At 40.8% G+C, this 26,430-nt stretch overlaps 1 protein-coding gene across 1 annotated transcript; it reads right to left on the bottom strand.

Annotated features, from left to right (window-relative positions):
- Window positions 1-3,261: 3,261 nt before the first annotated feature.
- ASRGL1 (asparaginase and isoaspartyl peptidase 1) lies at window positions 3,262-26,430 on the bottom strand. The gene is made up of 7 exons (XM_082305242.1): window positions 26,312-26,430; window positions 24,893-25,135; window positions 20,271-20,413; window positions 13,510-13,664; window positions 9,202-9,320; window positions 7,140-7,250; window positions 3,262-4,378 (listed from the first exon to the last, which is right to left on the bottom strand). The coding sequence occupies exons 2-7, from the start codon at window positions 25,077-25,079 to the stop codon at window positions 4,143-4,145; spliced, it is 951 nt and encodes a 316-aa protein (XP_082161368.1). The 5' UTR covers window positions 25,080-25,135; window positions 26,312-26,430; the 3' UTR covers window positions 3,262-4,142.

The following is a 26,430-nucleotide window of genomic DNA, read 5'->3' as shown; positions in this document are numbered from 1 at the left end:
GCCCGCTCATCGTGGCTCCCTGCTTGGGTCAGGGACCCTTTCTACAGAGTAGTAAGAAAGCAACAGGACAATGTCCACAACTGGCTTTCTAAATGATATAAAATAATGGGATGCCACGCTTTAATTAGATAATTAAAACTCTGTTGCTGCTTTGCTACCTGCCAAGGACACTCAGTTTCTTGGCAACAGACCTCTCGTTTTCCGTCTTTGATATCCAGGTCACAGCCATTTGGACGAGAGGCTTTTTTCCAGCAGCAGTGCAGGGCAGTGGCACGCAACTGCCCGTCCTGCTGTCGGTATCCCCCTGAAGTTCAGCATCTTTCAACTATATTTATAATGATAAAAGCTGTTAAATGTTAAAAGCCCTTATAAAGGGTAGTTTCTCAATATTCACAAAGGTCAGGGGATATGTAAGCATATTAAAAACTTAGGTAGCCTTGTGCAACACCAGCAGCTTCTTACATCAGCGGCAACAGCGTCTTGTCCTGTTGCAGCTGAAGAACATGACAGAAAGGGTAAAGAGAGAGAAGGAAAACAACTGTTTCATCCCCAGCTCTCCAGTTTCTTCAAAAGTTAGGTCTACCCCATCCCTGACCGGTCATCCCACCTTACGAGAAAGGGGAATGCAGGCCTAGAAGAGATCTACCTGCTGGCCAGGTTACGTGTGGAAATCACATATGTTCCTGAGGAGCGCTGGCTCGGTCAGCTAGCTGGAAGAAAAGCACGTAGCCCTGACCGCTGGTACCAGGGCTTCACCTGAGCTGCCATCATTTGAACTGCGGAGCAAACTCCACACAGCCTCAGGATTATCAAATGTCATCAATCCAAGTGGCGTCAATCCGTATGCAAGGGACAGTTGCTCATTCCCAGCCCTGCTTCAACTGGAAAGGCATAACAACACACGCATGTTTTTGAAAACCAGGTACTTTTTTACAAGACAGGAATATAGAGCACGCTACCAAGGACGAGGCGAGACAGAACAAATCATACAGCTAGTCTGGTGATGAGCAACAGAAGAACATATATAGGATAATATAATAATCAGGGCAATCCCCGGTATCAATACAGGCTGGGGAATGAAGGGATTGAGAGCAGCCCTGCAGAGAAGGACTTGGGGGTACTGGTGGATGAAAAGCTGGACATGAGCTGGCAACGTGTGCTTGCAGCCCAGAAAGCCAACCGTATCCTGGGCTGCATCCAAAGCAGCGTGGCCAGCAGGGCGAGGGAGGGGATTCTGCCCCTCTGCTCTGCTCTGGTGAGCCCCCACCTGCAGTGCTGCGTCCAGCTCTGGGGTCCTCAGCACAGGAAGGACATGGCCCTGTTGGAGCGGGTCCAGAGGAGGGCCACAAAAGTGATCAGAGGGCTGGAGCACCTCTGCTATGAGGAAAGGCTGAGAGAGCTGGGGTTGTTCAGCCTGGAGAAGGGAAGGCTCCGGGGAGACCTTGTTGCAGCCTTTCAGTACTTAAAGGGGGCCTACAAGAAAGACGGGGACAGACTTTTTAGCAAGGTCTGCTGCGACAGAACAAGGGGTAATGGTTTTAAACTAAAGGAGGGTAGATTTAGACTAAACACAAGGAAAAATTTCTCACGATGCGGGTGCTGAAACACTGGAACAGGTTGCCCAGAGAGGTGGTAGATGCCCCATCCTTGGAAACATTCAAGGCCAGGCTGGATAGGACTCTGAGCAAGATGATCTAGTTGTAGATGTCCCTGCCCATTGCAGGGGGGATGGACTAGATGGCCTTTAAAGGTCCCTTCCATCCCAAAGCGTTCTGTGATTCGATTCTATGATCCTATGATAATGCTCTTTGTTAAGTACCAGCAATTTATTACATTATATTCCTGAGAACAGCTGAAGTGGATTAACCACAGCAACCATTTACTATTTCTTCTGATGGTCCTAAGATTGTAACTACTGCTGCTGTGGGTGATACCTTCTGGGCAGGTGTGAACTTGTTCAAAGCTAACCAAAAGCCAGCTGTCCCGGTTAGGGTACTGCCAAGCCCTAGCCAATAAACCGCCCAGCGGGTGCTCCCTGCTACGCTAACCATCGCGTGGGCTTTGGTCAACTTGGAGCACGACCAGACCGGGCTTGCATCCACTCAGAAAACATAAAAACAGAGCTTGACAAAGACGATACACCAGGCCTTGTGGTAATATCAGGTTAAATTCTGCTCCCTCCAGCTACTTCAAGCAAAGAAATGGTTACTAGGAACATGCCCTCTACAGAGTCTTTAATCTGATAAAGCAGGTAGAAGACAAGATATTTGCATTCTTCTTGTGTACAGCCTACATCCATGCCTATGTATCACCATTTAGCTCTAAAAAACATCCTCCAAGTTTGGTTCTTTTTCATTAAAAAAAAAAAAATCATTGAGCAATTTCATGAAAACAGTGCTGCAAAGTGAGATTTGGCAGAACTTGTGGAGATTGCATTTTGTACTGCCTGTCCTGAATTTGATCTTGCACTAGGGACAGGTGAGGTGAACAAAGCAGAACCCTGGCCACAAAAATCTGGATTGCCTTGATATTCTGGCAACAAACCTAAAACAATACTGCTTTTTTTCCAGAGAACAGTCTGGCCCCTGATCCAGTCCCCTGATAGGATTGGTATCTCACACACAGAAGGGGAAATGAATTAATTTTTACTCATCTTCTATGCTCTCTCCTGTGGAACAAAGTACGCAAGTACTCCATGGTTATGTTTTGCATGAGCCGTCTGCTCTTGAACCACCACTGTCCACATCCAGTCATCTGCAACATCTGATAAACCATGGATCAAAGGAGCGAGCGGGTTAGAGAGCCTTGGCAACCTTACCACTCTGTGTGAGCCAGCTCAATAACATGGCGTATCGTAGCTGGGACACAGGTAGGAGTAGGTTCAAACTATGACTTAAGATTTTTGCTATGTTTATTTGGGTTATCTTGTAAAGGGAACATTCCACAGTATGATGGCATGCAATTGTAACATACAAATCTGTCTGCAGAGGAAACCTAGTCACCAGCTAGAATCCATAAAATTATTACACAGTTTTAACACAAAAAATTATGTAGTTAAGTCAGAAAACAGGAAAAAGAAATTTTGCTCTTTCTTTTAAAAATATAAAATCTTAATGAAGAAGCTGTATTAGAGGTAATGCAGAACATGAATTCTTTTTTTAAAAAGAAAACCTCCCCAGGAAAAAAAAAAAAAAAACAAACAAAAAACCTCCCCAGGAAACACTTCAGACTTCACAGAAGCAGCTTGTTGAGTCAGCTTTATTTGTTTTAGTACAACTTGCTTTTATTGCTTGATTTTAGATAATTATTTTTCCAGTTAATCAGCATCTCTGTCTCATGTTTAGACTTAAAAGGTGTCTATCACCTTTGTATTCGAGTAGTAAAGAGTGCTGTTTTATTTATATTTATTGAAATCGTGACCTTCTTTATTACTACCCCAGTTATTAAGTCAATAATACCCTTCCTGTTCATTTTTCTCCAGAGTTGGGAAATGTGATGCTTTCTAAGGAGTCCTATTTTATTCCATTCATTGGCATCAGACCTACAATTAAAAAACAATGTTTCAAAGTATGTGTGGATAGTTATTTTCTTTACTTCATTACTATTTCCCCTGACAGTTACCTCAAGCCTGTGCCAATGACAGGCTCTTAGTCTTAACTCTTCACTGGTGTTCGGTGGTATTTCACTGGCAGTTAGCACTTTGTTATCATGGGATGACTGCTCAAAAGACCCTGGAAAGCGATGCAATTTTCCAGATTCGGTTTTTAATTAATAAGCATTCATCTCTCAAATCATCCTGGCAGCAGTCTCTGAGAATGGGCATGGAAAGGAGCTCCTCTAATACTGAACCTCAGGCTCCCTTTAACGTAGGATTAAGTCATGCTAACCAAGAAACCTACTGACCATTCTCTTTCTTGTCTAGAAAAGGAGAATCTCCCGACTTCCTGAAGGTATTATTAAACACTACATATATCCATGACTGCTGAAGAACCACGTCCAGATTTCATTTTGACTGTAAATGTGGCAATGCCATGAACCAATCAAAAGAGTACAGATCTTTCAGAAAGATGAAATCAACTATCAATTGTCCTCCAGCAAAAATTGGAGATCTTCATTCTCCCTCAGTCGATGTTTCTTCCTTCTCAGAATCCCTCACTTTCAGAAGTAAGTGCTTCATCAACAGATTTTGTATGCCTCTCCCCAGCATAAATCCCATAATGCAGCTGGTCATCCTTTACAGTAGCCCAGGACATCTGCTTGGTGGAGAACCTTGCTGCCCACTCTCCTGAACTGTTAACAACAATGACACCCCCCAAGCCCCCAACTCGCGTCTTCATGTAGTCTAATGCAGTGTCAGCAGCCATCTCTGGTGTCATTCCTGAAACAAAGAACAAGATAACTGCATGGTATGTGTCTTGAAATAAGTTTTAAAATTCCTTTCGAGTTTCACCCCAGCCAAATCTAATTCCTCCTCCAACTAAATCAGCAAGAAATTTCCAGTGTAGCAAAGGAGCTGTTTATAGGAAGGCTCTGGACAGTTGCTAATAGCTGCTATGGTATGGTGCTGCTACAAAGACAGGATTTAAATAGCTTCAGATTGTAATTCAGTTTCAGTGTTTGATATAGGCTAACTCATGAACTCTATGTTCAAGACATGTTTCTTATGCCATCATTTGAAGGGAAAAAATGCCAATCTGCAAGCTTTCCATCAAAGGTTTGTCACAAGCTAGGTCTAAAGCATTTACAGTTTGAAAAAAAACACATTAAAACAATCCAAAATTTCAGTCGTCATCTATGTTCCAAGTCCACTGGCTGCAATGGAGCTCAAAGCACGTATTTCACGTTGTCATAATTTATCAAAAGCAGACATCAGCGTTACTCTTCCTAAAACTTCTGAAAGTATCAGGCAAGATGAGGACTCAATGTACTAGACATCAGAGAAAGGACCAGCAAAGCAACTTTATCTTTTCATAGAATCTTAGAATTGTTAAGGTTGGAAAAGACCCTTAAGATCATCAAGTCCAACCGTTAACCTAGCACTGCCAAGTCCACCACTCAACCATGTCCCTAAGCACCACATTACACTTAATTATCATTACACATCATTACACTTAATTCACATTAACAGGAATATTTTCGAAATAAATCAAAGTTAATGCGTACATCATACACAAAGGCCTGTAATAGTTGCAGAATATTTGTTCACTGCAAGTTTGAATATATATTCAGGAATGCAGTTGACCCGGCCTAATTGTTCTAAGATATATACCATCAGTAATGTTATGCAGCTTAAGTTGCAGAACAAAAACTGACCTTCATGCCCTCCCTGCAAATTTTGAGTTAAAACCAAACAAAACCAGCAGAGTTAGAATTATTCACAGCACTGGTGACTGACAGGATAAAGCTCCTTTCTCTGACGTTACGGGTGACACTGACTATTCAAGTCCGTGGCACTGACTTCAAAGGGTCAGTATTTCACTGTTTAATTTTTCATCAAGACAACAGCTGCCACCATAAGACAGAGATTCCAACAGCTGTTAAGACTGGCAAAGCAATTCACTCCTGAAATATGAAAGTAAATTTTGCAGCATTGGTCCAAAAGAAGATATTCACTATGCTTATTACTGAATAGCTGAACAGAATTATGAAAGAGCTCTATAGCTGTTCTTAAATATGCAACTTCAGTTGACTGTTCAAGGACTCAAAAAGTTACAATAACTTGAGGGTTTGTTTTCAGCGCCTTCATGGAAAGGGGCCGGGGGGGGCTGTGGGGGAAGTCTATTGCTGACATATTTTCCTGGCAGCGGAGTTGTACTTCTGGGCAGGATGAATGAAGGTAGAGCAAGCACGGGCAGGGTGAACAAGTGCAAACCAATTAAACACGCACACATGTGGGTTTTCTTTTTTCTTAAAAAAAAATTAATTTGAGCTGCATTTGCCTTTCATACTGACTTATCACAAGCCAGGTAACTGCTATCAATGCATCGGTTTTGCAGAGCAGTTAACTTCAAGCCAGAGAAGAAACTGGCTTACACAGTTTAGACTAAATAGAGCTTAGAAGGCCATTCACAAATTGAATGTCCAGGGACATAATACAGAGAGTAAGGGGAGATCATAACATGTTAGAGCTTTGGGAAATAATCTGTAGGTTGTATTTTATGCTGAAACATCATATTAGCCAAGAGATTTACAGAGAAATGCGCCCATTATATGCAACTAGCTCTTTAAAGCATAACAAAAATATTCTCAGATGTTACTTGTCCCTCTACTTACTGTTTCTCCAGTGAAAATGTAAATTGAAAGTTTTTCAACTATTTCCAGTTCGGTTGATCTCAAAGCAAGTTACGTTGCAGTACCCAAAAGCTATGGCTTTCTAAAAATAATGGTGATGTCTGTATTAATGGTTCTTCAACTGCATGCAATACAAGTATGTTGTCTGGCTATGTTTACAGGCTGTAATATAATCAAGGGTTTAGATGACAGACTAACTCATGAAGGTAAAGCTCCAAAGGGTCATCACACAGTCAGATTGTATTACAGTCACATAAGACATACCGTGTCAGCTGTTTACCACATACCCACCCAGTCAGTTTAGTACATTTTCCAAAACAAAATGAAAATTTAAATCATAGTTAAAACGTCTTAAAAGCATTTCTGTTGCTATAATCAGAGTTGTTAAAATAAAAACCATCATAGTCTATTAGAAAGGTGATATTCTATGCTTTCTTATTTCAGCTCTGATTATCTATCTCTAGCCCTCCCCTACTGCTTCCTTAAAAATATCTTGCTTTTACTTGTTTTCTATTCCTTTGTTCACAAAATTTTAGTTTAAAATTGGGAAAAATTATTAAATAGAACTTCAGTTAAACAAAGTAGACAATAAGGTCTTTCAATATACATTGATCTCAAGCATGATTAACCATCAAGCAGCATAAATATTTCTGTCCACTTAAGGCTATTTTGGCTTCATTAACACTTTAGTACTTTGTTTGTTTTTAAAGAGAGGTAACCCATCCACATATCCCTGGGAGCAACTCTTCTGACAACTGTTCTAGGATGATAGCACATAAACTGAAACCTGTCATTAGGCAACGTTTCCAATCCTCATTATTTCAGCTTACAGGAAGTTTGGAATATACCTTGCTCCATGTGATAGAGGATCAGTCGGGCTAAGACCACTTTCATAATGCTCTCCCCATGACCTGTGGTTGAAGCGGCACCAGAACGGTTATCGGCATAACCTCCACTTCCTTTTCAGAGCCGGGGGGGGAAAAAAAAGGCAATATTCTGTAGTACAATTTACAAGCTCTGCATTGCTTAAAATAGGTAACGAACATTTCTTCCTAAAAGTCCAGCACTTCTGTGAACAAAGTGTCAGTAACTAACTTCTTTGTCATTTCTGCCTCAGTTTGAAAAGTAAAATATATGAAAGAGATCAGCAACAGCTGGATGAAGTCAGTTGCCAAGTTATGAGCTAGAAGACTAGTGAACTGCTTGTGGTACAAGAAGCAGAAGCAGGCCAACACTTTACAGGGATGGGCAAAAATATTTTCCAGAACAGCAGGGGACAGTATACTGAGAATCAGCAAGATAGCAATGGGATGCAGAATGCCAGGTCACACAAAGCTACCAACTGAGAAGATATGAAGGAAGATCTCATGAGGACATTGGCGAATTGACCAAAGTTTGAGGGGGACTTATCAGCAAGAGCAAAAGCGGATAAGAGGTTTGAAGAGCCTGGGCTCCACAGTGAAGCATCACGAAGCACCCCTGAAGAATCCAGCAAGTCCTCACCACAAGCAGAGTGTTTCTTCTGGTGCACTCCCCCCTCCCCCCCCCCCCCCCCTTTTTTCCCCTCCCATCCTTGTTTTGCTGGCACATTCCACACCCTGTTCTCCACCAAGATTCCGCTTGCTCAACACCCATGTTCCTAGCACATCTCCTAAGAAAAATTTCCCAGGAGCAGGGGAGGAGCATACCACAGGATTATAAACAAGGTACTGGAGGAGGGGAAAGAGGCATAGAAAAGCAATGAGAGTTTCTTCACTACTGTACTTTCTTGATCAGATCAGACCCTTTCAATAGACCCCGATTTACACGTGGAAAAACACTGCCACAATCAGTCTGTCAAAGCCCCTTTTCAAAAGGCTCTAATATTTAAAAAGACAGCTAGCATTTCTGTATCCAATCCTGCAGGTGTCTAGTAAGAGCGAAAGTTGCAAGCAATACGCTCAACAGTGCCCAGTTTCACTTGTCCTTCACAGACCTGCATCCCATACTATAGGAGCCCTGAACATGATCTACATAAGGGTTTAAGTATTTGCAGTCAGAAGGCTGCAGTCAGAAATGAAGCTGAAAATCATAGCCAAAATGCAGAGGGTACCAAAAAATTAGTATCTTACTGTGCGAGAGAAAGTTAGTATTAGTTTTATAATAATCCTGTACTGCCAACAGCAGTGCTATTTGAGTCTGGAACATGTCTGACTAAAAATAATTATTTTCCAAATCACAGCTGTATGGTAGAGCCCTGAAGCAATCAAATGGCAAGTCTGTCCCAAGAGAGGAACAAGTCTGGGGAAAGGATTTCAAGTGTCTCTTTATACTTGGATAAGAGACCTCTTAAAATATTTCCTTTATTCCACACCGATTCTATTAGGCTCTGAGGCAGTCCTATCAGGGCTCTCTAAGAACAGGAATTTACTCAAAGTTGCCAGTCATTTTACAATTCTGGCTCGCTGATATAACAGTAATTACCATTACACTTACTTCCTTAAGTATCAAGAAAACAGCATCTTAGTACAGGCTACATTTTTTGACTTAGCCGTAAGCATGGATATACAAAAGGAGAGCTTTATCAGAATGAACAGAAAGGAAACAGAAAAAAAATGTTAGCGTTCAGGAAAGGACAGAAAAAAGAAATGCCCATCCCCATTTTCCAGACAGAAAAGTGTTGGATGATGAGAATGACAGCACTACACCTCTACTCCCAACCCTTACTTGCAATCTCCACATTTTGTTAAGGAGCTTGAGCTTTGATACATTTCAGTGTTAGACCTCCATTTCAGATACGCCAGTATTTATGTTTCGTTTCACTAATGAACAGGAGAATGTGTAATACTTTTTTACTTTTTTTTTTTCTTTTTTTCCTTCTTTAAATGAGATACCTATAAAAAATGAGAGGCAAGACCCCACACCCCATACCTATGCATGCTGTGTCACCAACACGGCCAATCAGTTTATTAGAGAGTCCTCCAGTGGATGTTGCACAAGCTACATTTCCTTCACTGTCTATAGCAACAGCACCGACTGTTCCAAGGTCTCTGCCAAGAAAAACAGTTCACAAAATTAGGTTAAATTAAAGCATACCTGCCAAAGCATGTTGCATTTATTTTCTAGGTAGCTTTAAAAAAAAAAGATTACTGAAAAAAAATTACTGCTCATCATAAAGCTATTTTTTACCATGCTTCACATTACAAAAATAACAAGCAATATGCAACAACTCTCATAGCTTTATATTTAATAGAGTAGAAAACACTAACTTTTTTTTATCTCCCCCCCCCATGACTTGTTTACCTTCATAGCATGGAAACTTTGACTTGGGAAAGAAAAAAAAAAAACACAAAGCAAAAGCACACAGGGCAGAAATATTTCTAGCCATCATAGTTCTGAAGTAGTTTTTTGGCTGTGACACACCTGACACACAATCTTCCCCTAAACAGCGACTCAAAGACACAAGAATTGTCTCCACTGTCTCAACGGGAGGTTAACCGGAATTATTAATGACAATGCACGTAAATGAGTGAATACAGAAAAGGAGACTAATGTTATGAATGCACTGAATCATTTCCTTCCTGATCCTCCTCTTTCCTCTTCCTTATTCCCCTAAATGTTTGAATGCAACAGAAAAAAAAAGGTTATTTATGTGCCTTTCAACCAGCATTGTTCACAACACATCATTAATACATATTTTCGTCTTTGTACTCTGTAGCTAAGCAATCTTGAGGTTTAAATCACTTGGCCAGTAGAATCTGTTGAAACTACACATCAGCTTAAAAATCTTCAAGTGCTGAAGAAAATAGAAGTCTTGACTACTGCTTTATTTCTTCAGCACAAAAAAGTCATATATAATAGGCTGCTTAAATTATACGTGTATTCATAGTCAGAAATAAAAGGCTATTGTAACTTACTGTAACAGTTGCTGCACTGAGAAGCAACAGTTTGAGTGTCCACATATTCCTATCTTAGCAATTCATGTAGGAACATAAAACAGTATCTGGCTAGGAGAGAGACACCAAAAAAATCTAAATCCCTCCACACAGGAAAAGAATTTGTAACAATCCTTCAAGGAACTGCCCAAGAGGTGACTGGCACAGGATCACCTTTGGAAGTTGCCTGGGCACTGGTGAAGGTCTCTCTATAACACCCCAAAATCTATGATAATTAAGTCAGACAAAGTCTTTGTATGCCATGAAACCCACAGTCAATGTCTCAGAGAACCAACTTCCCGTTCCCTCCTGCTTATGTAAAATATCACACTGTCAGTCCCTACACTTCATTCACAGCAATTCAAAGTTGACTGATGAATCACAGGCCTTACAAACTGCTCTGACATTTATGTGGAGACGGACCTCATCTCAAACTGATATGATGGTGCAGATGGGCTTCCCACCCATCCATCTGTTACAAATGATTCGCTGAGAAGAATATTAGTAAATTCAGTACTCCCTTGAACACTCATGTGGCACCCTTCAACCAACTAAAGTTACATCCTCCTGAGAAATTAAGAAAGGTACATCTGGATGTACATTTTCCTGGGTATGTATTTACCTGAAGCAACTGTGAGAATAATGAAAGTACACAGATCACATATGCAGCAGCTACCTGTTTAGGTACAGGAGCTCAATCAGCGATAAATAACAAAGTGAATGTGTCCAACATACCTCATCTGCTGTAGAGCAAACAGACAACTACATTCTATTTCTTACTGTCCCTTTAAACTTTTTTATTGCTTCAGTGTCACGTTTTCTTTGTTCATCTTCAGAACAAAGGCAAAGAAGATATAAACAATCCGTTGCATAGCTAGTTGACTCAGAAACATTACCAAGGCAGGCAAAACTGTCTAAGCAGACATATTTTATAATCATCTATCATAGTTAGTGATAGTAGCAAGAATCTCAACAAGTACCTGTAGTATACCAGAGGATGCTATTAGTAGTAATGATTTTGTTCAATCAAGAATTATTCTTATGTACTGCACATACTGGGATGCAGAATGGATCACTTGGAATTGTTCATTCCCTTTTGTCTAAATCTTTCATTATCCAGTATCCATGAAGTTACATGTCCTTTTCTGTCCCCATTCAATTAATAAAGCGTCTGCTATTTTGTCTCTTAGGCCCGCATCAGAAGTAAGGTTTTCTGTCAATTGCTGTCAGGGTTCTTTCAGTTAATACCTCCTCGAGTTACTTATGCACTGTGATTCATGGACGGACTAGTAGCCCATCTACTATCTTATGGCCAGACTCAACCCCTTTTCTGTGGGATTCTCAGGCAAACTCCAGCAATTCTTGACAAGGGTATGGTTAGAATCTTTCGAGTGAGAGACTGAAAATAAAAAAGCCCACACCTTATTCTCAACAAAAGCTGTACAAGATGCCATAGTGTATGTGCAATGGAATCATAGGCTTTTAACATAAATGAATGCAGGCTTCTAACAGAAGCAGAAGAGAAAGGTCTCTCTTCCGGAGACACCAAACTTTGCTTGGAAAGCTGTGAACCCCTGAGGCTTCCAACAGTGTTAGGACCAGAGGACTGGAAGTAAAGTACATACCAACCTTCAAATTCCCAGTATGATCTGGTTTTATGTTGCCTCTGCCTAATACTATTTCACCTTCTGCCTGTTTGCCTCAGGCAAGTTTCTGCATAATCGCTGTGGACACAACAGGGAAAAAGAACATTCCACATGCAACACAGGAACAAACGGGGTTGCATAAAAAAAGACCTGTTTTCAACTTCGTGCTGATGTTTTGGGCACTGGTTGTCAGAAAAAGAACAGCGTGGCTAAGACAAAAAAAAGTCTTGAGCCCTTCAGAAATACACAAGCCTTCTATTATCAGATATTCCAGAACAAGGCAATGCTGAAATTGAAGATGCCTAACACTGTTATAAGAAAAAAAAAATAAAAATTAATCAGTTACAAAGAATGAATGGAGACTCAGATGCCATGCCATTCCAACTTATATATTCAGGGGACCAAGTGGCAGTAGGGGCTACGCCATCCTCAAAATTCTTCGTAATAAATTATAATACCACACAGTCCTTGGACAGACCATGGATCAAAAGAAAACTTCCGCTGGATACAAGATGAACTATGTCTGAGACCTTATGGTCAAGGAACAACTTCACTTTGTTTATAAGACCGTATTTACACTTGCCTCATGAATTTGTTGTTCCTTCTAGCAATTGACTGAAATTAACATACAGCTTGTAGTTTATAGCCTCATTTAATGGACTTTAATTAACAGGCCCACAGAAGAAATTTCCTCCTTTTGATCTGCAAATTCTTCAGCTCTGCTTCTCTCATTACTACTATTTCACAGAACAGATGAACAACATGTAAGACAGCATTTATGTAATGTAATACAGTGTTTTCCTATGCCACAACCATTGATGTACAAATGGAAGCTCAAAACAATTTAGTATTTATGCCTACCTCACAGGCATAAAAAACATTTTTGACACCTGATGATTTTCCTTCCTTTCCTGTCCATCTCACCTTCCTCTCTACTTTATATGAGACTTGCTTATTTTTCAAGTGACTTCTGTTTTGCTGTTGTACTATACCATCCAGTAGCATCTCTTTTCACACCCACTATTACACTGAACTTCTTGGTCAATCTTTTCATTCCTATCTACAATAACCAACAGCCACAATCAGCACTCAGAAGGAGTTACTGGTCAAAATCTGATGTCATTTAACTACCTAATCCAGTTTAAAGACAAATTGGATCATCTACTTAACCAAGATCAGCTTTATTAATTTTTTTTTTTTATGGACTTGTTTTAAAATGTGGACCGGAGATTTTCTAAAATCACAGGGCCTCTGTGGAAAAGTTATACAAAGCGATGCCTGCTGTTTGTTAAAGCTGCTCTATGCACTTCTATAACTGGTGGTTTTAAGAGCAATAACAAGTTCTAACTTTGTCCTCCATTAATGCCACAGAACCTATGCTATGCCAAAGTGACCGACAATCTTCTTAAGCATCAGCAAGTTTGTTCCAGTCACTTCCACTTGAGCAAATTCATCAAAAGCTTCATTTTTCATTACTTTCACTGAGGACACACTGTGAAGACTGTATCAAACCATGTAACACTCAGAACGGAACTATTCTCAAGTTTGAATACAGGCCTTCAAGCTTTGGTTTGTTTGTTTGTTTGTTTGTTTTAAACTGACAACGCAACCTAGATTACCTGAATTTAAAAAGAAAAAATATTTTACAAAACCCCTACTTCTGAAACTCTTCAGGGTTGGAATCCGGCTCGAGGTTCTTCTTCCATCTGTCCCGGGATCTCTCAGTTATGAGTTTCTCCCCTGGAGTCTCAGGAATACCCATGCCCTGAGCAAACAGGTGTGCACCATGGTCAGTCAGCAGCATGTGCTTCGTCTGCAGAAGACAGACAAGAGATTCATTGACATTTCTTGTACTAAGCAGTTTTATATAATCACTTCTTATTTTTTAGAAGTATCTGCACAAAGAAAATTCCAAATTTTGTTTTATTTCTAAACTATCTAGATTTCTATGCCTGTATCCCATTTCACTAGCTGAAAAAATCTTTAGCTCTCCAAAACACAGATAAAAACTTTCATCATTAGTAGAAAAGAATTGCATTTCTCTATTTAATACTTATTATAACGTGGAAAGAAAAATTCGTAAATTTGCTCTCTTGCTAATTCGCTTGCAACTTCTTTGTACTGTTCCCAGTCATCACCAAATCACTACTTAACTGTTTTGTCCAGTTAACTAAGACATCTAGAAGGATTTTACTCTGAAGGAAAGAATGGTAAATAAATTCCTGTTCCGTTTGAAGATATTACACCTCGTAAAATAACCCAAAACCATAAATATCATACACTAAAGTGTTTCTTAACATCAGCTGAACCATTTTATTTTAAATACTTCCTTCAGCTAGCTGCTACTCTTATAGACCCAGAATTTCAAATTTAAGAACAGAATATTGTTCTCACAGGTTTGACAAAAAATGCTTGCTCTCTTCTAACAACATTTGCAGGAGCTCTATTTTGATTCCTTTATTTAGCAAAGCACTTAGACCAGATTTTAAGTCAACAACCTTAGTTAATTCCATGCTCAAAGTCTGTACAGATTGGTTAATTGCTATTTTAGAGAAACTTGCCAGATAGATGTTTCATTAATCCTTATACTTTAGTAGGAGCTCTAAAATCTGATTTTTTTTTTTCTTTAAATCTCTGTTCAAAAACAAGCATCAACTTCTTGGACCACTACATAGCTGTTAATTGTTCCTCAGAGCCCGGGAAGGTTTTGGAGGAGCAGTGGTCTGACTATACAGTATGGAGTCATTTCAGAGCACAGCAGCTAACTTCAGGCAAGCTTTTATATCCACGCAGGAGCACAGCACACAAGTACCAAAAGGTAGAAGGCCAAAAAGTAGAACCACGCGATGCTGGAGGCAGCAGGCCTGCAAAGCCAAGTAGGAGACCTCAGTGCACATACTCTGCTCTCAGCCTGAAGCGAGGACGCCAGAAGTTGGGTATTTCTGTGTCATGCTGCATTCTGTAGGACATTTACAGTCTCAAAGCTTCAGGCTTTAAGATGTTGCAAACCATCGACTGCTGTTGATCTCTAAAGCAATGACAAGCAATCACTACCGTGACCAACCCACAGCACTGCATTGTTTTGAAGGATTCGAGCTGAACCTCCTCCCGAACCACAGATGCTGAGCTCTGCTTCAGCCTATTACAGCCTCTGCACTAACCCCTTCAGCTGCTCACACAAGTAGGAAACGTGACTCCACTTCAGAAACATTCCTGAACAGTCATTCTCACATGTGGTGGCCCTGACATCAAGCATTTTTGAGAATTTAAATATCCTTTTATTGACAAATTAAGTCCTCAATTCATGAGAGTATTGCTTTAGGGAACAAGAGTAAGGGTTACAAGGAAGAAGTCCTCTATATATTTGAAAGAGTGGACAATAGGCTTACATGCTGAGTGATGTTACCAGACAATAAAAGACCTACCTATTTCTAACAAAGCTGAAGTGTTCTTCGGACTTGAAAGCCAACTTCTTTGTGCAATACTGCCCCCCTCTGCCACTGCCACTAAACCAGCAGAGGCACACAATCCAGTAATTCAAATTGGGTTGGTTTGTTTCTTTTTTTTGGGGGGGGTGGTGGTGGTAGTGGCGTTTTTTTTGGTTTTATTTTTAGGAAATACATTGAACTTTTCTTTTGACTTTATCTGTATGAGAAGGCTGTGTCCTCCATCACTTGCCTTCTTCAGCAATTAAGACTTTATATCATCTTTCAAATAAGTTAAAAAAAAAAAGTTTTATGGTAAAAAATGGAAGTTATTTCTTAAAACTTTTTCAAAGGATTCCCTCCCATATGCAGATTCTGATAACGTACCCACCTTCTTGAGCTGCACAAACAAGAAGTACTTGCATAGTATCATAGCTTCTATGATAGGTTGTTTGGTTTTGTGTTTTTTTTTTTTTTTTCCCCAGTCCTCACTGAGAAGAAGGTATCTTAAGGAGAATTTGATTTTTCTCTTCAATATATCTTGTCAAAAAGAGCTGGTAGAATATTGCCAAACAACCCAAAAGCACATTTTTCTGTCTCATCTTTCTTCTACAGTTTCATTAATACGTTTGCTAACTTCTTAAGTGCCTAATTTTTCTGGGACACATTTATACAAAAGGACAAAAAAAAAAAGGGGGGGCGGGGTTCAGACTTCTTACTAACAAACAACAAATGTTGGCAAGTTCAGTTAATTTCATGGGAAACGGGGAAGAGAAAATCCCCCAAATTTCTGCAGCTGGCCTGAAATTCAGACAATCCCTGTTCTCTATTTAACAATGCTGGCAGTGTGCAGAGCACAGCAAAAATGTGCACCTTTCCCTTGAGAAGTCTATGTTCTAAGCTGAATTCTCCTTTGTCTAATGTAAAGGGCTGGATGATATAAGAGGGGAAAACATATACATGGTTCACATATACCAATGAATCAGTGCTCTAATGTTCATGAGATGCCCATCTAATGAGGTGTTGGAGCTGAGGGGGATTACATGCTCCATTTAAAAAAAAAAACAACCACAAACATTTCAATGTATCATTCTATTTTTGTTCACTACAAACAGGAATAATTCAATAGGAATTAAACAGCTTTCTCAAGGATTTGTTGAATTAGTTAACATACTAAAAGCCTTCCATCTCTAGAGGCTGCTGTGTTCAATAACACAGTAAATCATGAATGGAAATTATTCTGCTGCGCTCTTTTCTTCTGCCCCATGAATTTGGACGAGTTTGAGCCCAGCGAGAATGTGACAGCACACAGGATAAATGTGCGCAACAACAATCTAGAAGAGCTACTCTGGCCACCAGATGGAGCCCATATTGTTCCATAATAGGAATGGAAATACAGAAAATAACAAGGTGGGAAGGGTTTTTTTGGTTTGGCTGGTTGGTTTTGGGAGCTGCAGGTTTCAAAATTCCTTAAGGCAGTGAGGCATCTCAAAACCACTGGGAAAGAAGCATCCTAATATGCTTAGGACCCCAGGAAAACTACAGTCTTATTACCCATGGGTCACAAAGTTCAAAACATTTTTAATTATGCACAGCAAAACAAAACAAAATACACTCTTGAAAAGTACTGTGAAATAGCCTGGGTTGGTGTCCCCAAATTCCTGTCCAAGATGAACAGAAGAGTAACATCATTTGGTGTCCTCATTTACAATACCTGACGGAGAAGCAGCAGAAACTCACCTCAAGATATATAAAGTAATTTAGACCAACATTTACATTTGAACTTTGTCATCTACACATATTTTTTTTTAATCTGGGCAAAGAGTAATATACTTTACGACAAAATTTCATGGTTTTAGGGCTACAGCATTATACTTTGTCCTGTACAGTTAAATTTTATGATTTCCTTTCAAATTTAACCTCAACATTTTTGAGCACCAGAAGCATCACACAATGACAAGAAAGACCTTATAATAGATGAGAAAGAGAAAGGAGATGTTTTTTGAAAACATAACATTCCAAAGTGTTTTTAAAAAAAGAGCAACAACAAAAAAAACTCAACAGTGTTGTTTTGACTTTATTCTTGTTGACTGAAATGGGATTTTGTCATGGAAAAGAAAACAAAGAAATCAGTAATTCTAGAATGGGCATTCGGTTCATCTGATCTGAACAATGGGCATTAAAAGAAGTTATCTACAGTAAAAAAAAAAAAACACAACCCAAACAAACAAAAAAACATAAAACACCCCAACATTCACCCCAGTGTGCCAGAAGACGTCTCTCCCCCAACCCTCCACTTACATTCTCAAGTTTTGAAAAATTTGGTCTTGTGAAGCTGTCTACCAGCTATACTTATTTATTTGTTCTAGCTAAATGATAGAATAAATCCGATGTGAAGGAACAAAAAGCTTATTCATCACAAGTTTTAACATTGTTTTCTAGTAGACATACATTTAAAAAAGTATTTATATTAAATACTTTAGTGAAAAGTTCTGATTGTAAAAGCAGAAGTATCCTCCAATTAAGGGCAAAAATAAGACTTATCTTCTTTGGAGGCTGTGGAGGACAAATTACATTTCAATCATCTTTACAGATCACCAAAAGAGGTTTTGTTTCCTCAAAAGTCACTGTGAAAGGTTAAAAAAACCTAAATCCTCTTTGTTAATATGTCTTTTTGCAAATATGAACCCTTTTCAACAATAGGGCAGCTGCACTAGCAGAATGAAAAATATAAACTCCAAAGACAGTACAAACTTTTTGATCACTGTCACGGTCTAGTAATGGTAAAACAGATGCACATATCACAAATGACCTACTCCATCCTGAACCACACCAGTTGCATCATTTCTGAAAAATCAGAGATGTCTGCTGTGGCAGATATTAGAAGGACTTACTTCTTAGTGTAAGGTGGGACCGATTTTACATAGAAGGTCAAATAATAATCATTTTGCTGCCCTGATAAATTTGATTCTCTTGGAAAACCTGCCACCATCACATAGTGCTAATGTTATCTTCTAGCCAATGTTATTCAAGCTAGCCAATGTTATTCCAATTTACAAAAAGGGCACGAGGGAAGACTCAGGGAACTACAGATCTGTTAGTCTAACCTCAGTTCCTGGAAAAATCACACAGAAGATTATACTGGGTACTACTGAAAGGCATTTAAAGAATAATGCAGTCATCAGGCACAGTCAACATGGGTTCACAAAGGGAGAGTCCTGTTTAACTCATCTGATATCCTTCTGTGGTAAGGTCACCTGCCTAGTGGATGAAGGGAAGGCAGTGGATGTAGTTTTTCTGGATTTTAGGAAGGCTTTTGATACTGTCCCTCACAGCATCCTTCTGGACAAGTTGCCCACCTGCGGGATGAGAAGGTTCATGGTGTGCTGGCTGAAGGACTGGCTGAAGGGCAGAGCCCAAAGGGTTGTAGTGAATGGGGTTACATCTGTCTGGCAACCAGTCACCAGGGGTGTTCCTCAGGGTCCAATTCTAGGCCCAGTCCTGTTCAATATATTTATCAATGATTTGGATGCAGCAGCTGAGTGCACCATTAACAAGTCTGCTGATGATACCAAAGTGGGAGGTGCTGTTGAGTCTCTTGAGGGACAAGAAGCCTTGCAGAGGGATCTAGATAGACTGGAGGATTGGGCTACGATTAATGGGACAAAATTTAACAAGTCACAATGCCAGATTCTGCACCTAGGACAGAGTAATGCCGGGCACAAGTATAAACTGGGAGAGGGGTGGCTGGAGAGCAGCCCTGCAGAAAGGGATCTGGGGGTGCTGGTCAACAGCAGGCTCAACATATGTCAGCAGTGTGCCCTGGCAGTCAAGAGGGCAAACCGCATCCTGGGGTGCATCAAGCACAGCATAACCAGCCAGTCAAAAGAGGTGATTATCCTGCTGTATTCAGCACTGGTGCTGCCTCACCTGGAGTACTGTGTGCAGTTCTGGGCCCCGCAATTTATGAAGGATGCGAAGGACCTTGAATGCATCCAGAGGAGGGCAACAAAGCTGGTGAAAGGGCTGGAAGGAATGTCCTATGAGGAACAGCTAAGGACTTTGGGCTTGTGTAGTTTGGAGAAAAGGAGGCTGAGGGGTGACCTCATTGTTCTCTACAGCTTCCTGAGGAGGGGAAGTGGAGAGGGAGGTGCTGAGCTCTTCTCCCTGGTATCCAGTGACAGGATGCGTGGGAATGGTTCAAATCTGAGCCAGGGGAGGTTTAGACTGGACATTAGGAAGCATTTCTTTACCAAGAGGGTGGTCAGACACTGGAACAGGCTTCCTAGAGAGGTGGTCGATGCCTCACGCCTGTCAGTGTTTAAGAGGCATTTGGACAATGCCCTTAATAACATGCTTTAACTTGGTCAGCCCTGAATTGGTCACGCGGTTGGACTAGATAATCATTGTAGGTCCCTTCCAACTGAAATAGTCTATTTATTGTCTTCTGCTGCTGGAAGACCACGACTTTGCACTAAGGCTACCATCTGATTAGGTCACAATGAAGAAGGCCACCTAAAAAACCGTAAGACTGTGTTACATGGCTAAATAAGTTATTGGGTCCTTTAATTCAGTTCCAAGTCATTGCAAAGCCAACAGTACATTACCCAACTTCAATCTTGCAAGATCAAGCAGAAGCCTCAGTGACAGCATAAAAGCTCTTCAAAAAACCAAATGAACAAAACAACCCCTAAAATCTTGAACACCAGCTGTGGAGCAACAGAAGATCGACATGTATAGGTCAATTTCTCCTTGAGCTTCCAATTGCATGGCAGAACATAGAATGCTTCCTTAGAATGCTATTTTTAATAAATACCTCTCAAAAACCCTTAAAATAAAAGTTCTTCATGGTCATGACCATAGTTTTCAAACACTACTATCCTTTTCTGCCTTCTTTAAAACACTATACAAACATCATCATTGAGGTGTATCAATATACCGGATGAAGTTCCAAGGGAAAAAACGGTTCATATTCAAGTACACATTCAGCATACCTTTTCCATGACAAGTCGAGCGAGTTTTATTGGGTTTGCTATACATTTAACTGCAGATACTGCTCCAGAGTCTAAATTTTTTCCATCCATGATAATGGCATCCATTTCTACTTCGCCTTTTTCATTTAGAACAGATCCACAGCCTAAAGACCAAAAGAAAAAAAAAAGAAAAAAATCAGGGAGGAAGGCAAAAAGAAGAAAGTCATTAAGAGCTAACCATCAGGTGATTCAATTACTAGATCTCATCACACAAACTTTCTCTTTCCCAGTTTGTTGTCTGACTTATTGAAAGTATCTCCTGAATACAAAGAAAACAGCAGAAGCACTGCTGAATATAACCACAAAATCCAACCATTAACAGAAGTCTCACAGGGTACAACGTCTACTTTAAAATTAAGTTTTATTTTTATAAGATGAAAAACACACTTCCAATCCCATCCAAAATGATATACTAGGTACAAAAGTTAAAACAACAAACAATCATTAACAGAATTCTTTATCACTCAGATCACTTCAAGTGCACAGTTTACAGTTCTTCCAAAGGAGGATACAATGTAACACAACAAAATAGCATAGCTTTCAATCCTATCAACAGATTAACGTCACATAGCATTCCAAGAAACTGCCAAAATTGATGGAGCGGAATAAAAGTGTCCGCTCACTAGTGTAACAAAAGCTTGAAATAACCAGTTCTTCACTACCAAATAAGAACAGCAAATGAAGGAATTAAAAAAAGAAATCAAGTAATAAAACGTTGGGTAGTTATTTTCTTCTATAATTATTGGTGCTTGCACTAACCTAATCGAAAATTAATGAGATACAAAATGAGACAATGCAAATAGGGTTTTTTTAATAATGCCAATAACTGTATCACAGGGGAATAATCAGTTGTAAGTCATCAAGCGCACAAGCCTTGCTAATAAGGATGGAGAAGACTAAACTTAAAAAGAAGTAAAAAAACCCCAAAACAAAACACGGCAGACCTGCGCAGTGGCTCAGGTAGAAAGACCTGAACATTGTACAGAGCTAAAACAGTTTTTTTATTTCTGTTAAACCAACATTAAAGCAGGTCAGAAACCACTGTTAATAATTGTTGACATAAGACTTCTATACCAGTGTACTTCAGACCTGAACAGATGAAGTTAAATCCCCTGTTACAGGAAGCAACAAAATCCTGTAATCTTCCTCCTGTAACCTCAAAAACTCCCACTGCCACACACACATGCCTGAACTCTGCCCCCAAAAAGTTATTTTTTGCCCCTCTATGACTGCATAAGCTATTCCAGAGTGCAGTCCTGCATCATTCACAACATGCTAATTTCTAGACTACGCTGATCTGTGGAGAGCTTTATAGGTAACTTCCTTGTGCCACCCATGCTAACATCATTCTTCCAGCTTCTCCATTATGCTAGTGTAAGGAATAAGCTGTCTTTGTTTTCTTAGATAAGCCCTGCCATACTTTTTTAGCTTCCTTTGACAAGGTAGGCTCTCTAGCTCATGATCACCAAATTCCCACTAGAACAAGGGTACCTCCTTCTCAAGTACCAGTGACCAGAACCATGGTTCCAGGGGAAGCTCTACCAGCCCCCTTCATCACTGCACTAATAATATCCTATGTCTACTGGACACCTCTCAGGGGATACATACTAGGATTTCCTAACATTTCCTGAGCAAAACACAGTTGCAGACAGATCCTGTAGTCAAAGGCAGCTTCCTACAAAAGCCTCCTTTTACAGCCAGTGAAGAGAGAGAGGTGCCCTCTAAGAACAATTCATCCCACTTGCCTTCGAGAGCTGTATAGCTACCCTTTCTCACTCCACTGACCACCGTGAAAGCCTGTACACCATGGCAAGGCTAGCTACTAAACTTCAGGTTATCTGAGGTAGGATGAATCCTTCCTCCTGTGGTTACAGACTCTCTTTTCACCTGCCTTCCAGCACAATGGGTAGGGAAAGTCACAATGTCCATTGGCAGCAGCACTGAAAAAAAAAAAGTTTGACTCACCTGTGAAGCCAAGGCAAGGAAAAAAACAGACAACAAGACAGAAAATCTAAGGGGACACAAATAACAAATGTGTCTGACATTAGCCAAATCATGGCAGGGGTACTGATAGTAGTACTCCAATTCCCTCTATCTACAGATAGATAGTCCTGCAAAGGCTGAGGAGGAAAGAGTGTGCAAGGATCACTATAATGACAGTTCTTATATCTGGAGTATTCACACCAAGCTGGTTAATACTGCAAGTCAAAGAGATCACATGAAGGAAATACAACCAAGACCACTTCCTCATCACAAGAAGAACTTGATGACTTCATTATACTGCACAAGTCACTAAAACAGTAGTTTTAGACAACAGTAGAGCTTCTGAGCCCCTCCACCAAGCCTACATCAAGATGCATCTACACAGCATGGCTAAACCCCGTCATTCAAAAAAGGACACAACTTGATCATTATGCCCATTCTTCATTGTGGTCTCTTAGCAATGTCTATGTTTTCCTAGAAAATATTACACTAAAACTGATTTTTCTTTTACAAAGATAAATACCACACGGTGAGTTTTCAACAGCCACTCCAATCAGGCCCTCTTCACATAGCTTTCAGCTCATTTTTGCCAGCTACTGAGAACAGCTGTATCTAATGAGCGTTAATACAATTAGATGTATCTGTAAGTGATCACCAGACTACTTGCCATTTAGATCAGCATAGTCAAACTTGAACAAGGATTTAAGGCTCAGCTCCAGTTTAAACAAATTTTGCTAAAAAAATGCTCATTTAATATACTACAAATAAGGTATAAATATTGTTAGAACAAATTGAAATAAACACCTTTAGACAAAAAATAATTCAACATATATTTAAGGATAAACATATCCTCAGACCATGAAACTTGTGTCACAAACACATATGGTACTCTGTACATTAAGCAAAATGTTAAGTTATAACTGTATATCAGTCATTGGATATGATAGAGTCTAAGCTCCTATCCTCAAATGATATGATCATTTCAGAGGAGTACAGACTGCCCACAGGGGTCAGTTCAATGACGGCATGCTATGGGAGAGCACGGCTCAGAAAAAGCAGTATTAATGACAAGATCCCACATAAAGGTTAAAAAAAAGCTTGTATGCAAAACACAGAATATTGCTAGTTACTGTGATCCTACTTAGGATAAGTGCCAAAATGCTTCAGACTGTTGTGTACAAGTTAAATAAATAAGCCTAAACAGATCATTATAAAGTAAGCTTTCATCACTAAGAGTCACACTGAGCCCATTTCCCATCTAAATAATTTTGATTAACAGAACCATCAAAACTAGTGTATAAGAAACCAAGAAAGTATGTAATTGTTTACATGGAATGATTAAGAAATGTAAACAATCTTTAAGCTTAAATTTACATTGAAGTTGCTTTCACATTAACATTGGACACCTAATGTCAGGGAGAACATCACTGAAGAGACACTTCTCGAGAATTAAGATTTTTTCCTGCCCTGAAGTAGCTGGCGTTTTTAAAATAGCAAATCTAAATTCTCTCACTAGAGAGATACTTTGAGACATAACCCAGAAGCATAAAGACAGCCAAAGGCCAAATAGATACTGATTTACTGACTTGAGCAAAACAAAGTCCTAAAGCCTAGTGACTGATTTAGAGAACAGGTGAAGAAAAGTAAAAGTTAACTGAGAGAATGCCATCTGATGTTAATTATACACACCACACCTCTAGTCCACTTCATGATTTCAGCTTGAATCCTCTAAAAAAAAGATGTTCAACCCAAGTCAGTAACAGAAGACTGAAAGTTTCGTCTGAACTAAAAGCTCTCCCTCACTCTCAATTACAAGGTGTGAAGGAACAAGTGAATCTAAGCGTGCACATAACGGATAGCTATGTCATCTAAAACACTGAACACTGACAGGTCTTTCTTTCCATGTTCATTCCTGACGTACCTTGGTGGGGTGGGGAAATCTTTTCACTGAAATTCATCATTTGAGGTCACATGAAGAGGAGAAAAATATTTGACATTAACATTAATTAACATCAATCATTAGGAAATCCAGTTATGGACCCTTACTGTATAAATTCATGACTCATAAACCATTACTGCATGACTTCTGTAATATTATTTACCAAAGCACTAATTGCAATCATTAATTAAGAGAAAAAACACCTAAAATCCCCAAGAACAGTATTCCTCTGGCAACAGGTGCAGGTCAAGTGTTAAGGCTTAAACATTGCTGCAAGCTATGTTCAAGTGCCTCACACATTAACATAAACTAAACATATACTCCATTAAGGAGTCCATGTCTTAAAACTGAAGATGCAGCACAGTAACAGGAGAAGATTTACAGAACAGCAATACTGTAGCACAAGAAGGAAAAGGCAGATATAAAACACTGAAAAATGAGAAAAGAGTAACTCATCTACCTAAGTGTGCTCACAAGAAACTCTGGTACATACCGTGCTATTTTATTATAGAGAAATAAACTATTTTGTGACACCAGTATTTACTCCACTGCAATGTGCATAATTCAAATAAAATGCAAACCAGCATTTTAAGAAGTATGAGGGCAAAGCATTTGAAATACATGATGATTCGAAACCCACTTAATTCTTGAAAAAAGTTACCTGCATTAAAATGAGGATCATCTTCCATTGATCGCACTGCCTCCTCAACTGCATCTAAGGCACTGCCTCCCTGTTTCAGGATACCATAACCTCGCAGCGCAGCTCTGACAACACCAGCACGACTCCCCTCTTCTCGTTCTTTAAAGATCCGACCAGCTCCACCATGCACCACAATGACGGGCTTCATCCTGCCAAATTCCTCCCAAGGCTTTCAACTGTGCACAGAGGTTACTTGTAATTAGCCTATTTTGGAAAGAAGAGTCTTGAGCATGTGCGCCCTTCTACATGGAGAGAGCCCTGCATGTTAGTTAACAGATACGGTCAGTTCGACTGCGACCATTTTACCTTTCAGGAAGCTGAACGCTCACGCAAAGGAGCTCCTAATTCAAGTCTTGACCAGAGGAGGCCCCTGGCAACTCGGTGCAACTTTGAGGTCAGCCCTGCTTTGAAGGCCCCTTCCAGCCTAAGTTACACGAGGATCTTATGATTTAGCACGAAGCCTCTCTGGCGATATTGCAAGTTACACAGAAAAAAAGCATCTCAGTGACTCTTGATCCTATTAACTGCTCTTCACATTAGATAGGTAGCCTCATTGTTTAAACACAATAATATAACCAGCAATACAGAAAAGCGACTGACCTGACCCAAGTTAACGGCTTAACCACCTCTACCACCTGGATTTCACACCTTTGACCTCTTGCAAAACTTTGTACTTTATGCGGGAAAACAAGGCATTCAACAGTGTGCTGTTACTGCTGATGGCCGCCTCTGAGCAAAAAAGAGCGTTGCTACGCATCCTCGGTGACAGCATTCATATTTTCATTTCCAGAAAAAGGCAAAGGAGAAGCAACCTCATCTCCCACCGCAATCTAGGGCACGTCACAGAGGAAACTCGCCACATGGAAACGGTTTCTCAGGGCCACCTATTTTTGGAGGCTGTGAAGAACGAAATCCAACAGCCTTTCTCTCATCCCGTACGCACGCCGCAGCCCTGGGCTACTGACGGCCCGCTCCCTCGCACCCCCGCTGCCTGAGGGGCAGCACTTGCCCTCGGGGCCCGCTTGCCAGGACGGCAGCGGGAACGCACCAGATGAAGACGCGGCCGGCGCTGCCCGGGCGTCGCGGCCCGCGGTGGGGCAGACCCGCCTCGGTTATCCCCGGGGGCCCCGTAGGCGAGGCCTTTCCAGTTTTTATTTCAATCGGCAGCTAGGCGCTTCCCTCCGCGGGGGTCAGGGGAGGAAGACCTCGGCACGGCCTCTCCTCGGCCGCCGACCGAGCCCTGCCGGCCATCGCGGCGGCGCCTCAGCCCGGAGCGAGCCCGGCCCGGCCCCGCGCCCCGCCCGCCCGCTCCCGGCGCCCCCGCGCTCGCTCAGCCTCACCCGCCCTCGCGGAGAGGCAGGGCGCGGCCCCGGCGCCCACCTGCACGCCCCGTCGCCACAGCAGCCCCGGCAGCCGAGCGCGGCGCCCCGGACGCGCTCCCGGCCGGGCCCGGGCGGCGGCACGGGGCGGGTCCGGCCGGCCCAGCCGTAGGGGACGAG

Source organism: Platalea leucorodia (genome assembly GCF_965183815.1).
Source record: "Platalea leucorodia genome assembly, chromosome: 3".
NCBI lineage: Eukaryota > Metazoa > Chordata > Aves > Pelecaniformes > Threskiornithidae > Platalea > Platalea leucorodia.
This window is presented reverse-complemented; position numbering and strand designations above follow the sequence as displayed.

What these genes read in the sequence shown, in the direction of transcription:
- ASRGL1 (XM_082305242.1), bottom strand. Translation starts at nt 25,079, where the DNA reads ATGAAGCCCGTCATTGTGGTGCATGGTGGAGCTGGTCGGATCTTTAAA. An exon ending in CTCGACTTGTCATGGAAAAG is followed by an intron (nt 13,665 to 20,270) that starts GTATGCTGAATG and finishes TGTCTTCTGCAG; the next exon opens with ACGAAGCACATGCTGCTGAC. An exon ending in CCTCTATCACATGGAGCAAG is followed by an intron (nt 4,379 to 7,139) that starts GTATATTCCAAA and finishes TCTTTGTTTCAG; the next exon opens with GAATGACACCAGAGATGGCT.